Source organism: Oryzias latipes, chromosome 19, assembly GCF_002234675.1.
Source record: "Oryzias latipes chromosome 19, ASM223467v1".
Taxonomy (NCBI): Eukaryota; Metazoa; Chordata; class Actinopteri; order Beloniformes; family Adrianichthyidae; genus Oryzias; species Oryzias latipes.
In genome coordinates this window covers 2,585,788-2,600,692 of record NC_019877.2, presented here as the reverse complement: position 1 = coordinate 2,600,692, position 14,905 = coordinate 2,585,788, and the positions used below count along the sequence as shown (strand labels likewise).

The 14,905-nt window shown below is 39.5% G+C and overlaps 1 protein-coding gene across 1 annotated transcript in view; it reads right to left on the bottom strand.

Annotated features, from left to right (window-relative positions):
- Positions 1–14,905, bottom strand: part of snx29 (sorting nexin 29) — a 154,340-nt gene that overhangs the window by 3,569 nt on the left and 135,866 nt on the right. Inside the window, exon 20 of the mRNA XM_023949208.1 lies at positions 9,325–9,464. Within this exon, the coding sequence (XP_023804976.1) occupies positions 9,325–9,464 (140 nt within the window). The remainder of the gene's footprint in view (positions 1–9,324; positions 9,465–14,905) is intronic.

The following is a 14,905-nucleotide window of genomic DNA, read 5'->3' as shown; positions in this document are numbered from 1 at the left end:
AAAGAGCACAAAGGCAGAGGAATGGATGGATTTTTCAGTCTAGATTGTGTTTGTTAAAATTATATGTTTTTATTAATTTATTTTTAATTTATACATTGTATATTCATTGTTTGATATATATACATATATATATAATTTAGTGATTTATTTATACTTTTAATTTCATTTAGCTGAATACATTTAATTAAATTTATGTTGTATATTAAATTAAATTAAATAAATAAAATTGACATGTGGTAAAAATAAAAAAATAAAAACAAACCTTGCCGTTCATCCAGCATCATGAGGGACATGTTGCACAAGCAAATCTGTAACTTTTGATCCAGCAGAAACAAGCCAAACTGCACTAATAACATCTTGTTTTGAAAACAACAATTTCTCAAATAGTAAATTTAATTTCATTTTCCTTTTCACAAAACTTTTTGTACAGTTTGACCTAAAAAAAAAAAGAAAAAGGTCAAATCCTCACTTTTCCAGGGAAAAACTGATCAAGCAACATTTATTCATTTTAGTGCAATTCTTCATTTAGTGATGTCACTTCCTGTCAGGATGGCAATATTAATTCATCAACAGTTGGTGGATGATATGCAGAAAACGTATTAAATTAGCTTGAATAAACATGTAATGTTTTGATTAGTATTTTTCAATAGATCTGAGATAAAATGTAGAAGTAAATTATAAAATAGATTAAAACCACTCCGATGGATTTCCCTTCTTGTTTTATTTCTTTATTTTTGAATAAAAGGTCACATTTAGCCTGATGTTTTTTTGACTGCAGTCTCCTTTGGCTCAAAAAGTGCCCACACCATCACTCCTCCACCACCGTGCTCACCAAGTGTCTCTGTTACGGTTTCTGTTTCTTTGCCCTTGTGGTTTGTTTCCTTTTTGTTCTGTGATGTTTTCAGTTCACTTCCTGTTTTATTTTGTAGGGTTTCCTGTTTTGTTTTTGTTGTGAGTTTTACTTTGGTTCCCCATCCTGCCTGATTGTGTTCACCTGTGTCTCGTTTGTCTGTATGTATTTAAGTCTCGTCTTTCCCCTCCTCCTGTGCTGGTCGATAGTTTGTATTTGTGCTGTTGCCTGTTTTCGAGCGTTTTGTCTTTCGAGTCTTGGAGCCTGCTTAAGCAGTGGTTTTGGTTTTTTCTTGTAAGTTTTGTTATTAAAACCCCCATTCCCTGCATCCTCCTGCCTCCTCTCCTCTCTGCGCCTGGGTACGTCCCTCCTATTCCCCTCGTAACAGTCTCCCAATATGTTTAGATACAACTCAGTTGGATCAGGCCGTTTCAAGTTTTAATTGATGGAAAAGTCTGATCCAGGTAATTAATAGCAAGAAAGGAAAAATATTTGGCAGATTTTTAGGAGAAGGGTTGGGCTGCCTGATTATGTTGCTTTAATTAACGTACAGACCGAACATTTGACGCACTTTCTGCGTCAAATGTTCCGCCGCTTTTGCTACTGATTACCAGCACATGTCCGCCACCCGCAGTTGGAAGAAGCTTGGCGTGAGATGTGGAAGCGGTGAAAATCTGGTGAATCTGGCTCCAGACTTTTTCTTTCTCAGCTCTATTCCGATATATGAAAGACTTGCTGTTGTAGAATTCTGGCTGAATTTTTCCTCCATGATCAATTTGGAACTTCTGTTAATTAAAAAGGACGCAGTCATACATATCCGAGTCTCTGATTGGTCAAAGTTTGACCTGGTTTAAGTTTGGCCGTCCGTTTTGTTTGTAGAACACAAAAACGGTCGTAGAAACACCCGAAACGCACATTTACACGCGCGTGTATAGACTTTTAATTGGAAATGGCCGTTTGAACGAGCGGTGAATGTAGCTTTAAGATTTTCAATGTAGTAACTGCATAGTTTGTGAGGGAGTTTGGGGGGTTTGTTTACATTTTCTTTGGAGTAACTAAAGGTTTTATCATTCATTGATTCTCTGGGGTTGATCTATTGATCTCGTTGAGTGTTTTTCTCAGGAGCGGCACAGCTGTTTCTGTGACATCACTGTGGATATCTTTGTCACAAACAGCTGAACTAAGGCAGCAAAACAGGACAAAAAAATCCTTCCTGTTTAAGTAGAGTCTGATATCCTACAAGAGCCTCAACCTATTCCAGCTAGAAATGCGCTCGTGTTTTTCCTTTGACCTGTGGCTCCCAGTCATTAAACATGCTTCAGATATTAGAATAAGTGGCTTAAGTGCTACTTACTCCCAGAATTTTTAGGATTTTGAAACCTATCTGGAAATAAAGCTTCACAAAATTCTCCACATATTTTATCTCCAGGCAAGGCTCCGCTAAACAGACAACTTTGGTGTTTTTTCTTGTTAATTTAGGACTTTTTTCTTGCAAATTTACACATTTGTAAAAAATGTTGTACAAATTTACAATATATATATATATATATAAAACGTTTTTTGGTTTTTATATATATATATTTGTTTGTAAACTGGGCTTAAAATTCTGTCGTAGCTACCATACAGCTAATATGAAATAAATGACAAAAAAGTATAATTCAAAGTTGTCCGGAGAATCATTTGTAAGCTGTGAAAGCCAACATGTCATTAGTAGTTTCAGAGCCACGAACATCAACATTTTGGGATTCTATTGTGAAAGCACTGAGAAAATAAAAGGATTAAATAAAGGTGTCATTAGTTTATTACAGGTCAAGTGGAAACAAACCATTTAGCTTCATGGTTGACATCAACCTTGCTTTTTCTGTTGGTTGTAAAATTGGACCACTTCAAGTGAATAGAGAAAAATAGGCACAAGCAACAAGCCACCTAGTGGTTTTACAGTGAACTGATCCGGCTCCACTTTGTGATCTTGTTGGTGCCTTGAGAGCTGGGCTGACCGCGACTCCTGCTGCTTCATCGTCTTCTCCGTGGGGAAGACGGGGTTTAATATTTAATTAAAACCTTAGACCCCAGATATGAGCTGAATTGTTAATCCTTTAGAAAATGGTGCTACTCTCAAGGTGAATGTTTGTCTCCTTTTAGTCTAGACTACAAAGTGTGACTTTGAGACTTTAAGTAAGTAAACTTTTTATTTTGGACAAGTGTAGAATAACAAAATAAGACAAAAATTATATAAAACACGAAAATTATATAAAACAAGGTAAGACAAAATTCTATAAGACAAAATTATAAAATTAAATAATTAATTACAAGTCCAAAAGGGAGTGAGAAGAAGAAAAATCTTATACTTAACTTTGATTCCAAGAGTGTGTTCATTAATTTATTATTCATCCCAGAAATGGGGGTTACATTTGTCTTGTGTTTGATTAAATAAAAGCAAAATTTGCTTTGAGTTGTCTGGCGTTTGTACTTATTGCTTACTCTTGAACCTTAAGCTATTTTTCTTATCTGTATGGAGACAATGACAAAAAGTTCCTCTTATTTATTCTTATTTTTTCCCTCCTCTGACTAATGAGGGACAACAAGTCTTCAAACTGGTTCACAGGGAGACGGAGGTACCGCTGAAAGCGCCGTAATTCAGACGCAGCTTTCCTGCAGAAGATGGTTAAGCTTGCCGTACTGAGAGAGTATCTGAATGAACCCAGACATGGAGACGTGATCAACAATGCTGTTGCAAATCCCTTTAAAATGAAGAATAAGCCTGATTTCTGAACGTCATCCGTGTCTTCCGTGCATTGACATGACATGAGATATAAAAAAACTAAAAACTAAAACCTTTGAGAGTAACTTTTGACGTGCAAACTGCGTCCAGTGTGAACGAAAAGTTACACTTCTTAAGCCATTTTTTTCACTTCTAAAACACCTCATAAAATGTCTTTGAGTCATTAAAAATAGATACCAAATAGAGAGAAACGTCAGTTCTAGTACATTTCACTTTCTTCCGGGAATAGACACTACATCATCGATAGAAAATCTTTCTACTCTACTACCTAAAAAGCTCCTGCTGAGTGGAAAAGATCAGTATGATCAAAGTGCACGGCTGACAACAGTGGGTCTGTCAGCGCAATGCTCTGGTTTGTGTCAAGAAGCTGTGAAGTGACAGTGCTAACGGCCAGACCACTGGGCTGCCCAGCAGCGGGAACCCTTTCAAGCCATTTCCTCTGTCAGCTGTCGTCAGTGTGAGTGGCTAATTATAATAAAACCCAAACAATGGCTGATCAGCTGGTAGATTTCTTTGTACCAACTCAACTTAAGCTCATATGAGCAGATGATGCAAAAAGTCTTAACTTAGTTTGGGCCTTTTTTTGGACAGGAGATCCACAGTATGAGCTATACTTCATTTTTCATGTGTTAACATGCTTACTATTGAGGGAGACACATTCTGACCTTCAACCGCTGCGTATCTCCTCAAAATGATCCTAATCTACAGCTACGGTTTCCATTTTTTCGCTCTTCACATCAGATTTTATTACAGTTTCCTTGCTGCTCTCTGCAAAGGACCTGTCGTCTCTCCCGTGGATATAAATTGTTTTGAGGTATGGGAACAACTGTCATCTTGTCTTTGATTTTCTCCACCCAAAATGACAAAGTCAAAGATCCCACAAGACTCTGGTGGTATCATGGATGTCTAAAGGATAATTGGCTGTCATTAAGTAGATAGAAGCCAGTAAAGTATGCTGCTTTATGCGTATAGATTTTAGCATCATCTTCCAAGAACAAATGCCTACAACTGTCAGAGACAAAACGACAAAATACTACATTCGAAATCTCCAATAGTACTTCCTATGTAATGTTCTTTAAACGTTATTATCTCTCCACAGGTGTCCCTCAGAGATTAGACCTTTCCTTTTTGATGTCCAAACAGTTTCCTTAAGCCAAATCATTTACTCACATGGTTTTTTAAATTACAGCTATGCCGATGACACAATTCATTCATCACTTTAAACAGTGTCTACTGAGGCATAAATACACACTCACTGGCCACTTTATAGGCAGACCTGTCCAACAGCCATTCACATGGCAGCAACTCAATTCATTTAGGCGTGTAGACATGAGCCAGGCGATCCGCCTCAGTTCAAACTGAGCATAAGAATGGGGTAGAAAGGTGATTAAAGTGACTTTGAATGTTGAACGTTAAAGTGACCAACGTTGTGGGTTGTTCTGAGTATTTCAGAAACTGCTGATCTACTGGAATTTTCATCAACAACCGTCTATGGTTGACACAAAATGGTCTGAAAAAGGAAAAATATCCAGTGAGTGGCAGATCTGTGGGAAGAAATGCCTTGTTGATGGCAGAGGAGAATGGCCAGACTGGTTCCAGCTGATAGAAAGCCAACAGGAACTCAAATAACCACTGGTTCAAACCGAGGTCTGCAGAAGAGCATCTCTGAACGCACAACACGTCCAACCTGGAGGGAGATGGACTACAGCAGCAGCAGAAGACCACACCGGGTCCCACTCCTGTTAGCTAAGAACAGGAAACTGAGGCTACAATTCCCACAGATTCGACAAAACTGGACAATAGAACATTGGAAAAACATTGTCTGGTGGGAAGAGTCTCCATTTCTGTTGCCACATTCGGATGGTAGGGTCAGAATTTGAACGCACAGATCCATCCTGCCTTGGATTAATGGTTCATACTGGTGGTTGTGGTGTCATGGAGTGGGGGATATTTTCTTTGGGCATCTTAGTACCAGTTGAGCATGGTTCCAATGCCACAGCCTATCTGAGTATTGTTGCTGACCACAGTGTACCATCTTCTGATGCTACTTCCAGTAGATCTCAACCCAATTGAGAACCTTTGGGATGTGGTGGAACTGGAGATTTGCTTCATGGATGTGCAGCCAACAAATCTGCAGCAACTGTGTGATGCTGTCATGTCAATATGGACCAAACTCTCTGAGGAATGTTTCCAGTACCTTTATGAATCTATGCCACCAAGGATTAAGGCAGTTCTGAAGGCAGAAGGGGATCTGACCCAATACTAACAAGGTGACCTAATACGGTGGAAGGTGAGACTAATTGTCTTTTTAAATGTCTTGCAGAGATAAAATACCACAAATGACGTATAATTATTTAGCACTTTAATTAAGACGCAAAGTCCTTTTAGGTGACAAATCACATTCACACATTTACACATTGGTGGTAAAAGAGCCACCAAGCAAGGCACCATTAAGATCACAAGGAGCAGTGAGGGGTTCAGTTTTCTTGCTTCATCAAAGATCAGACGTTCACCACTTTGATTGAATTAATCTGTGAGGGAAATGTTGCTACAAGACTTTAATCCATTCTGGATTTTCTTATGGTTTGTATTGAATGACCTTTAACAGTAATAAATTAATCAACATTTCAGTCAGCTATTGGATCAAAATCGGTTCTGTTAGAGCGAAAAAAGAAAAATAATTGAATAAGAATTGATTTGGCGTGACCGTGAGCTTACTATACAGTCATTTCGCAATGTTTTGAAGGCAAATATCACTGTTTTCACCTCACAATGTTGTTCTGACAGTTTTAATAAAGGCCTACTTTGTTTCAAATCTGACCCAAGGAAAAAAGAAATTAGATTACTCCTGCCACTACCGTCTGCAGGTCACGCTACGGTGATCATAAGCTGATTTATCTTTTCATATGAGGAAATGACTAAATGTCGCCATTACCAGACCACAATAACGCCTAAGAAATGAGGTACAGAAAACAGCAGTGACAAAAAAAAACGTACTTCATGTCCAAATTTTGTTATCATTTTAATCATTTGGGCGCAATTTCCTTTGAACGGCAGCGTCTAATGTTCCCTGACTGGAGTGAAGCGGCCAAACCCCCAGCAGGTAGCGGCCAGCAGCACAGCAGCGTGAACCCGGCTGAGTCCTGCCGGCTGGTCATTAGGTTAATTGGTCCCTGCATCTGGCTCCCCCAGTTTGAGACAATGAACTGGCCTGTAGGCACTGCTCATCAACAAAATGCACTTTGGTCAAACTGATGGTCGGCCAATTTCCATCAATATTACTCCCCGTAAGACATCTGAAGTCCACATGTGTTCTTTTTTTAAAGGATTTGAATCAATTACAGCTGTACTTAGAATTGCCTTTTCCTCACTGGCTCTCAGACGTTGATCGATCACAGATAGAGGCAATATCCTCAGCTAAGTCGGAGACATTGGCTGCTGGTTTTTATTGATTCTTTTTTTATCTGGAGTTGTCCGTTCCACAAATCCATGGAGCCAAATAAGAAACAGATTGTGGGTAAAAACTGTTAAAGATCTGCAGCTCCTACTGGGCCGATTTGTCCATCAAGTCTATTTTTAATTGTTTTTTCTTTTCTTTTGTTGTTTCTTTGTTGCTGTTTTTATTGCAATTTTCTATGGACTTTTTAGTTGCTATGTTATAAATCAATAGATAGTTGTTTCAGAGGCTGATGTGTATTTCACCGATGTGTTAAATAATTTTATGTTAAAGCATGGAGTGTTCCTGCCAGCTTATCCCTCAGCAGATGGATCAAATGTGGAAAATTCAGGTCAGAATCCTCCAGCACCACTTGAAAAATGAGAGTCTGAACTTTTGGGAGCGTTTCATGGATCACATGTGTAAATCCTGGATCAATTTCTGCTATAGGTTTTCTATACTGACAATCAATTAGTATTCTATTTTGTTACACAATGTTCAAAATGGATTTCTGCAATAGTGTATTCATACGTTTTGATGATAAACAATAAGAACTTTATCTTATAAATAATCTGCACTTAAACTAGAACTGTATTGATAACCTAATATCAATTGAAACACAATTTGGCAAATATTTTAAAGAAAAAAAGGGGTATTTTAATTATGATTATGCCAAAAAAAAACAACCTGTGTTGTTTTATAGGTCATAGTTTCTGCAGAGCTGCAGTAGTTCATTGAATCATGGGTGGGACTGTTGGCGTGGAGCAACCCCACCCTCTTCCCCTCACTGTTCCTCAGAGCTCAGAGTAGGGGGCTTGTGACCCGCCCATACTTAATATTTATGTCACAAATACCATCTTTTTCAAACTGCATTTTTTCAAAACAATTTAAATTATTAAAAAAAATACTCATCAAATACTTTATAGATGTCCTCCATCATCAGAAAAATGCCAAACAAGGATGTTCAAATCAACAAAAACACAATTTTTATCATTATTTATAATCACTTCTTCCCACTTCCTTTGAAGCAATTAATCCAACTCCATTAGACAACTATTACATTCAATGGATTTAACGTATATATATATATATATATATATATAAGTACTGTATGTATAAGACCAAAAAATGTCTATGATTGAAAGTAAATATTATGTTATTTTCTAATCAAATAAGGACTTTTCTCAAAAATATTTGATATCTTCCCTTTTTATTGTTATTTTTTCTTTTTTTCTGTTGTTTTTGAAATGTCTTGAAATTCAATTAAAGTTCTTTATGGAGTTGAATATCTTGTCATTTAGTGTCTTTATCAGGTGTGATCTGTCGCGGCTCATTCAGTTTGTTGTTTGCTGAATTCAGAAAACATTGAGATGTGTTTATAGCAATGGCACAAAGGTGGGGGGGGGAAGAATCAATATCTAAATGACGATGGTTAAAACACTGATGGGACTAAAGTCCACATATTTGAAAACTACTGCTGGAAGAGAAACTAAAGAGCCTAAAAAGGCTGAAAAAATAAAATGACTTTTTTGTTTTTGAAAATTTGAACAATTTGTTATCATAAGTTCGTCCTTATTTTTTTATTGACCAAAAAAATAAATTTAGTAGAAGCTTCATTTCTGTAAAGAGTTTATTTTACATAAGTCGTTATCAGTTTGGGATTTTGCGTGACAAACTTTTAAAAAATTTAAATCTTAAAGCATCAAAAGATCAAAGTGACTCACCTGCAAAAACGAAGAACACTTGGGGACGTTTTTAGACTTTTTCTGAATTGGTTTGAATAGAAATCGGTTACAAATGTAACAATTACCTGAATTAAATCTTAGGTTTGAAGAGTCAACGAGCTCTCCGTACATGTTTTTCACCCCCTCCTTTCTTTCCAGAAGGGAGAAGATTCAGAATGACTTATTGAAGTCTAGGAGGTGAAAGGTTAAATTCATATCTAATATGCCACTGCATTCGGCCAGAGGTCAACAACGCCTCCAGAGAGGAAATGACTTTCCAGGCCGACTGTGTGACAGATCACGTCAGCTGACTGACTGACAGCACTGAGTGGAAGCAGATGTGAATATGGATAACAGTTTGATTCAATCGTCTGGTTTCCACATGCGAGGGAGGGTCAGCACTAGAGTCAGTCATTCAGATGGTTTCTTACACAGCAGCAGTAAAATGTGTGAATTTTAACAGTTTTACCAACAAATTGACACCAAAATCCAACTGTCTGCATCTGATATCAAACAGCGCGGCTGCACTTACTGACAGAAAGGCAGCAGAGACAGCAGGGTCTCTTTGGAGGGCCCAGCGGTGAACTCCGGCAGAGTCTGGACCAGCTTGTTCATCACCATGCGAAGGTAGCCCTGCAGCTGCTTCCTCCTCTCCTCCACAAATTTGGCGTCCTGCAGGCAAAACCCAGGAACAACACATCACAGGAAAATTTAAACCCATGCTGAGGCTGAAGCTGCATCCAAATGACAAACCGATGGGATCCCCCCAGTTTTTAAAGAGTTAAAAGCACAATGAAACAAAACGGGGGGGGGAATTCAGCTAGTAAAGTCTTTGCTGTTGGTTCTTCCTGCATGAAATCCTGCCTAAACTGTCTGACCTTTAATTTGACCCCTTGTCCTCTGAGACAGAGAGTCTCCAGCAGCATGAGAAGTAGTCCTGAGAAGGGGAAAGTTTCAATAAAATGTCAAAATGTTGTTTTCTTTCTTGAACCAACGGAAAGATTGTGACACTGGAACCAATACAGCCCTGAATTGATATGGTGTAAAGGAGTAACCGTATCTGCTTTAAAACTTCACTTCCACAAAGAAAGGAAGAAAACGGTTCAGGACTAATTTACAGCCAACTTGAGTGATTTTCACTACAAAGTTACCTGAACTAAAGCCTTCATCTCATGCACCTGTACAGGTGTAGCAGGTTGTTTGGCTGTCCTATCCCTTGGAAGGTCATAGGGAGGAGCGGCCAGGTGTGTCTTGTGTCTCGTGCGGCCACTTCAAGGGACGTCGTAAAATGGAACGTACCATTATTGTGTGTGGTAAGTTGTATGGGTAATTCTGTCTGAAACGTGCGTTCAAGTGACCACTTCCAATGAAAAGTCCATGTGAATACGTGTAAATGCGCACTTTGACCTTTAGAAGAAAATGATAAAAACACTTTCATTCACGTGTTGCAGGTCTTTAAATCTGTTTTTGGGCTCTTCTTGGCCACTTAAGGCACGTTGAAAGTTAAACCAGTTGAACTTTGACCAATCGGGAACTCGGATTTGGTAGTGACGTATGGATGGCATCCACTTTATTCAAAGAAGTGCCAACCGTTTCAAATTTGATCATGAAAGAGAAACTAATACTGTTTCTAATGTGCTTTGTGTCCGGATGGAATTCTATGACACCAAGACTGTCATAAAATGGAATAGAGCTCTGAAAGAAAAAACTTGGAGCCAGATTCACCAGATTTGTACTGCTTCGTACCGTTTTGTACCAAGCCTTTTCAAACTGTAGGTGGCAAACGTGCTACTATTGGGTAGCGAAAGTCTAGCGTGAACACCATATGCTAAAAGTGCATTCAAGAACCCGCATTCGGTACATACCAGGTGTGAACATAGCATAAGATTTACGTGGAGTTGCCTGGAGAAACAAGTGAGTACTGGACGGTAAAAAAGAACAACCTTATCCAGCATTTGGGTGTTTAGACATGTTACTTTCTGATGTTGGTGCATTCACTAAGTCCACTTCCACAGAGCCACTCTGCAGACCTGCATCCACAAAGACCTGGCAGAAAGCCTGAAAAAGGCTCTGCTTTTTGCTCTGGTGCTTCCAAGTGAGCATCACAGAGGGCTGCTGGGCTTTTTCTTTTAAAACGCCACTCTGCTTTTGATCTGAAATTACAAGACCCGGGTGACTTTTCTGCACAGCAGCTGAGAGCTTCTGTAATAGGAAGACACAATCTTGGAAAAATGAGAGAACATTTCATCAGGAAAAAAAAATCCCATTCACTTTGAAAACTCCGGAGACAAGCACACGCTGAAACTCATTTCTGAGCAAATAGAAATAAATTAGTGTTGGCTATGGGCTGTTTTACTTCTTAGGCCAATGGGGACGATAAGCGCTTACTCAGGTATGAGTTCATGTTTAATATCCAGACTAATTTCAGTTTTTGAATTTGTTTATTTCTGTTGCAAGGTGGAAATAAAGACTTTGCGTTTGTTCTGGTGTAGCGTTTCACTGCTGATGAAACTACATTGTGGAAGGAACAGTTTACATCTAGATCCACACAGAGTTTGGGTTCCAAAGCAAATGCAATGTTCTACCTTTTGGAAACCTCTGGGTTGTTGTTAGTTGATTCTAAAAGGGCAACATTCTTTTATGTATATAGTTTGGAACAATTCATCTAACATAAAGAAAATAACCCCTAAAAGAGAAAAACTGAAACAATCAGATGGTGAGAGAAGAACCTTTGTTCTCCTGAAGGGGGCAGTGGAAGGGGGCTCGCAGGTACAGGTTAGAGCAGGGGGAGGGCAATTATTTTGCCACATTGGGTTCTAAAATTGGATAGAAGGGCCGGACCAGGAGCAGATGCGGGGAGTGAGAAAGAAATAACATGGAATCTGGATGAAAACACTTGGATTGAAAATTATATTTTATAAAACTTTGGTTCTCATTTTAGAGCCAATAGCACCAACGGCTTGATGTACCGCGTGTAAAACTTAAGAGAAATGCCGCGTTCATGTGGTGTTTGAATGATAGGAAGAATGAAAGACAACAAATCTTCCAACACCACATGGATGCTAGAGCGGGGGCCCCCAAACTTTTTCTTGTGAGGGCCACAATACTCTTTTTCTTTACAACTTTAAACTTCTTTTATCTTTCTTTAATTGTAAAGCCCTATAATAAAGTTTTAGTTATTCATGATCTTTTTAATAAAATGAATAACACTATTTATTAAATAAAAAATGACCAAATAACTTTGATTTTCAGAGACAAAACATCAGGAAAAAATATACTGATACATAAAAAAGAAAATGATAAATAGTGGATCCTCTCCCGTCATTTCAGGGATTCTTCAGATCTACAGAAATCTGTGATCGCGATGAGATCTTTGTTTTCATTCTAAGATCCTGGACCTAAAAAACATAAACTTGACATAACTTGAAGACCGCTGGAACTAGTAAAAAAAAAAACACCACATTTTTCGGATTATTAATTGCATACGTTTGGAAAGTATGGCTGGGGGTGTGAATTCTGTTCAAGTAGGACTGACATAATTATTTTTTTAAATAAAAAGCACCAATCGTTTATAATGCTCTGCCTTTCAAGATGAAATGTCCGTTCTTGTTCCTGTGTTTTGTTAAATAAATTTCTCCCAGAAATGCAACTTATACTCCAGACTCTGACTTATAGTCCGACAAACAAGGTCCTATAAACTGGCGACAACGGACAGAAAGTAGAGGATCAGATATTAAATACAGGGGAGCACGGATGAGATCAATGGGCTTGACTGAGCGACCGTGGTGCAGTGGTAGAGCAGTCGACCTCGGATTGGATACAGGTGGGTGCCAGTGTTCGGCAGTGAAGCCTCAATTTGAAGGTGTGTGGGACTGTGACTGTACAGCACTGTAAGCCTTCAAGCAAGGTAGAAAACTGCTATATAAGTACACACCAATTACCTTATGATTGTGATCGATGAAGGATGGCAGATGCACACGACACAAACTGCTTTTAGGCTGCAGACCAAACCGTAAAAAAGAAAATGCCACCAAAGTCTAGACACAAAAATCAGAGCGTCTGTTGTGGCACAATTTCAATAAAGGAGATCTACTTCACTTCCAGGTACACTGGGTTGTTACGTCACTCCACACATCGTCATCAATCAAGCATTTCCTTTGAACCAATTGCTGAACTGCTCGCCTTTCTTCACAGCCAATCGTATGTTTTTTTCACAGATGTTGTCTCAATTCATTCCAGATGGTTCTACCTTGCTCCTCACCTGGAGCAATGCTTTGTCAAGATCTGGCCTCTAACCACGAACCACATCAAGGTGTAGACAGAGTTCATTCTAAGCACACAAGATGTAAGTGGCCCAGAGCAAAACTGCTAAAGATTGTGGACTTAAATCATGGACATTTTTCTGTAACACAAATAAATCTTAAATCGCATTCCAAATATCTCCCCTTATTGAAGTGAAGCTTTGGCCCAAATTCAATAGGAAAGATCTACCTCACTTACAGGTACGCTGGGATGTTACTTCACTTTACACACCATCATCAATTAGGCCTTCACTTGAACCAATCGCTAAATGGGCTGCCTTTCTTCTCAGCCAATGACAATCATTTTAAATCCATGAACGGCCGTCTTTTTCTACATTCTAGATGGTACACCGCCCCGCCTCCACCCCATTCTCCACCTGGAGCGATACTTTGGGATGGTCTGATCTCTAGCCACCATTAGCATCTAGACCAGGACTGGCCAACCCTGGTCTTTAGGAGCCACAACCCTGCCTGTATTCCAGTTCTCCCTGTCCGGTTTACTGCTTGTTACCTGACTCACGTAATCCTGATTAACTAAACACACCTGATTTATGTAGTCAGCGTCACGCAGTCCAGGGAGAGCTGGACAACAGGCAAGGTTGTGGTTCTTGAGCCTTAGTCTAAGCTCTTGGGTTTGTTCATCTGTAGTCCAAGTTCCACAAGACGTCATCGGCCCCAGAGCCTAATCGCAGAAGATCATGGACCTAATTCATGCACATGTTTCTGTCTCCAAAATAAATCTGCAATATCTTTCCTTATTGAAATAACGACAAGAGCCCGGCCTCATCACGCTGAACGGAAGATATCACGAGTCTAACCTGAACTTTTTGTCCCATCACTCAAAAGCGACAGGAATGACAGAGAAAGACGGTGAACAGGCCTTAGGAGGGCAGCGGAGGCAGGAGGTTTTTTCTGCTGCATGCAGCGACAGGAAAGACAGACAGGCCAAGAGGGGCTATATCTGATGTATCAGATTAGGCCGAGCATGCCAGCCTGGGTTTCATGCTGCGTCAACACAATAAGGGACACCATGGCCGCTTTCACAGATGTCAGAGCAGAGCTCTAATGGGAACCGTGACAGATTCTTCCACTCATAGAGAAATAGGCCGAGCCAGGAGGCCAGCTGGGAAAAGTAGTGTTTCTCTGGTGTCACATTTATTGTTTTAAACCCTAAATACACAAAACCTGCTGTGTCAATAAGGAGGAATTTGGCTCATGTTTTCCATACAAAGTCAAGAGTTTTGTCAGTATTAATGATTGTTTAAGGTTACAAAACCAAATATTGCTGAGGTTCAGGCAAAGGTTTGACCAAAACACTTTTCTGATCCGTTCATTTGACTTAACTGCTGTGAGCGGATCACAGTTCGGCTGTAGTGAAGAACTGCTGTTCCAGACCATCAAACTACCACCACCATGCTTTAGTGTCGCTATGATCGTCTTGTAATGGATGTCGAGAGATGAACCCAATAAAAGTTCCTCTTGTCTCATCAGGACATCTAGAGGATTTGAGGATAATCCAGACGTTCTTCTATGTTCTCTTTGCTCAGCAGTGTCGGGATCATGGATCCATGTTTGTCCAAAAGTCACTTTCTGATAGCTGGATCATCAACTCTGACCTGAACTGAGTCAGGATACCTCCTTTCTTTGCTGCTTTGATGGCCTCCCAGATGAGTCCTGGTTTTGTTTTTGGACTCCTGCTGGTCGGCCGGTCAGTCAGTGTTCGTCATGTGTGGATGAAGGATGTGGCAGTGGTTCTCTGGAGCCTCAGAGCCTCAGAACCTTCTTTGTTACCCCTTTCAGACTGAAACGAGT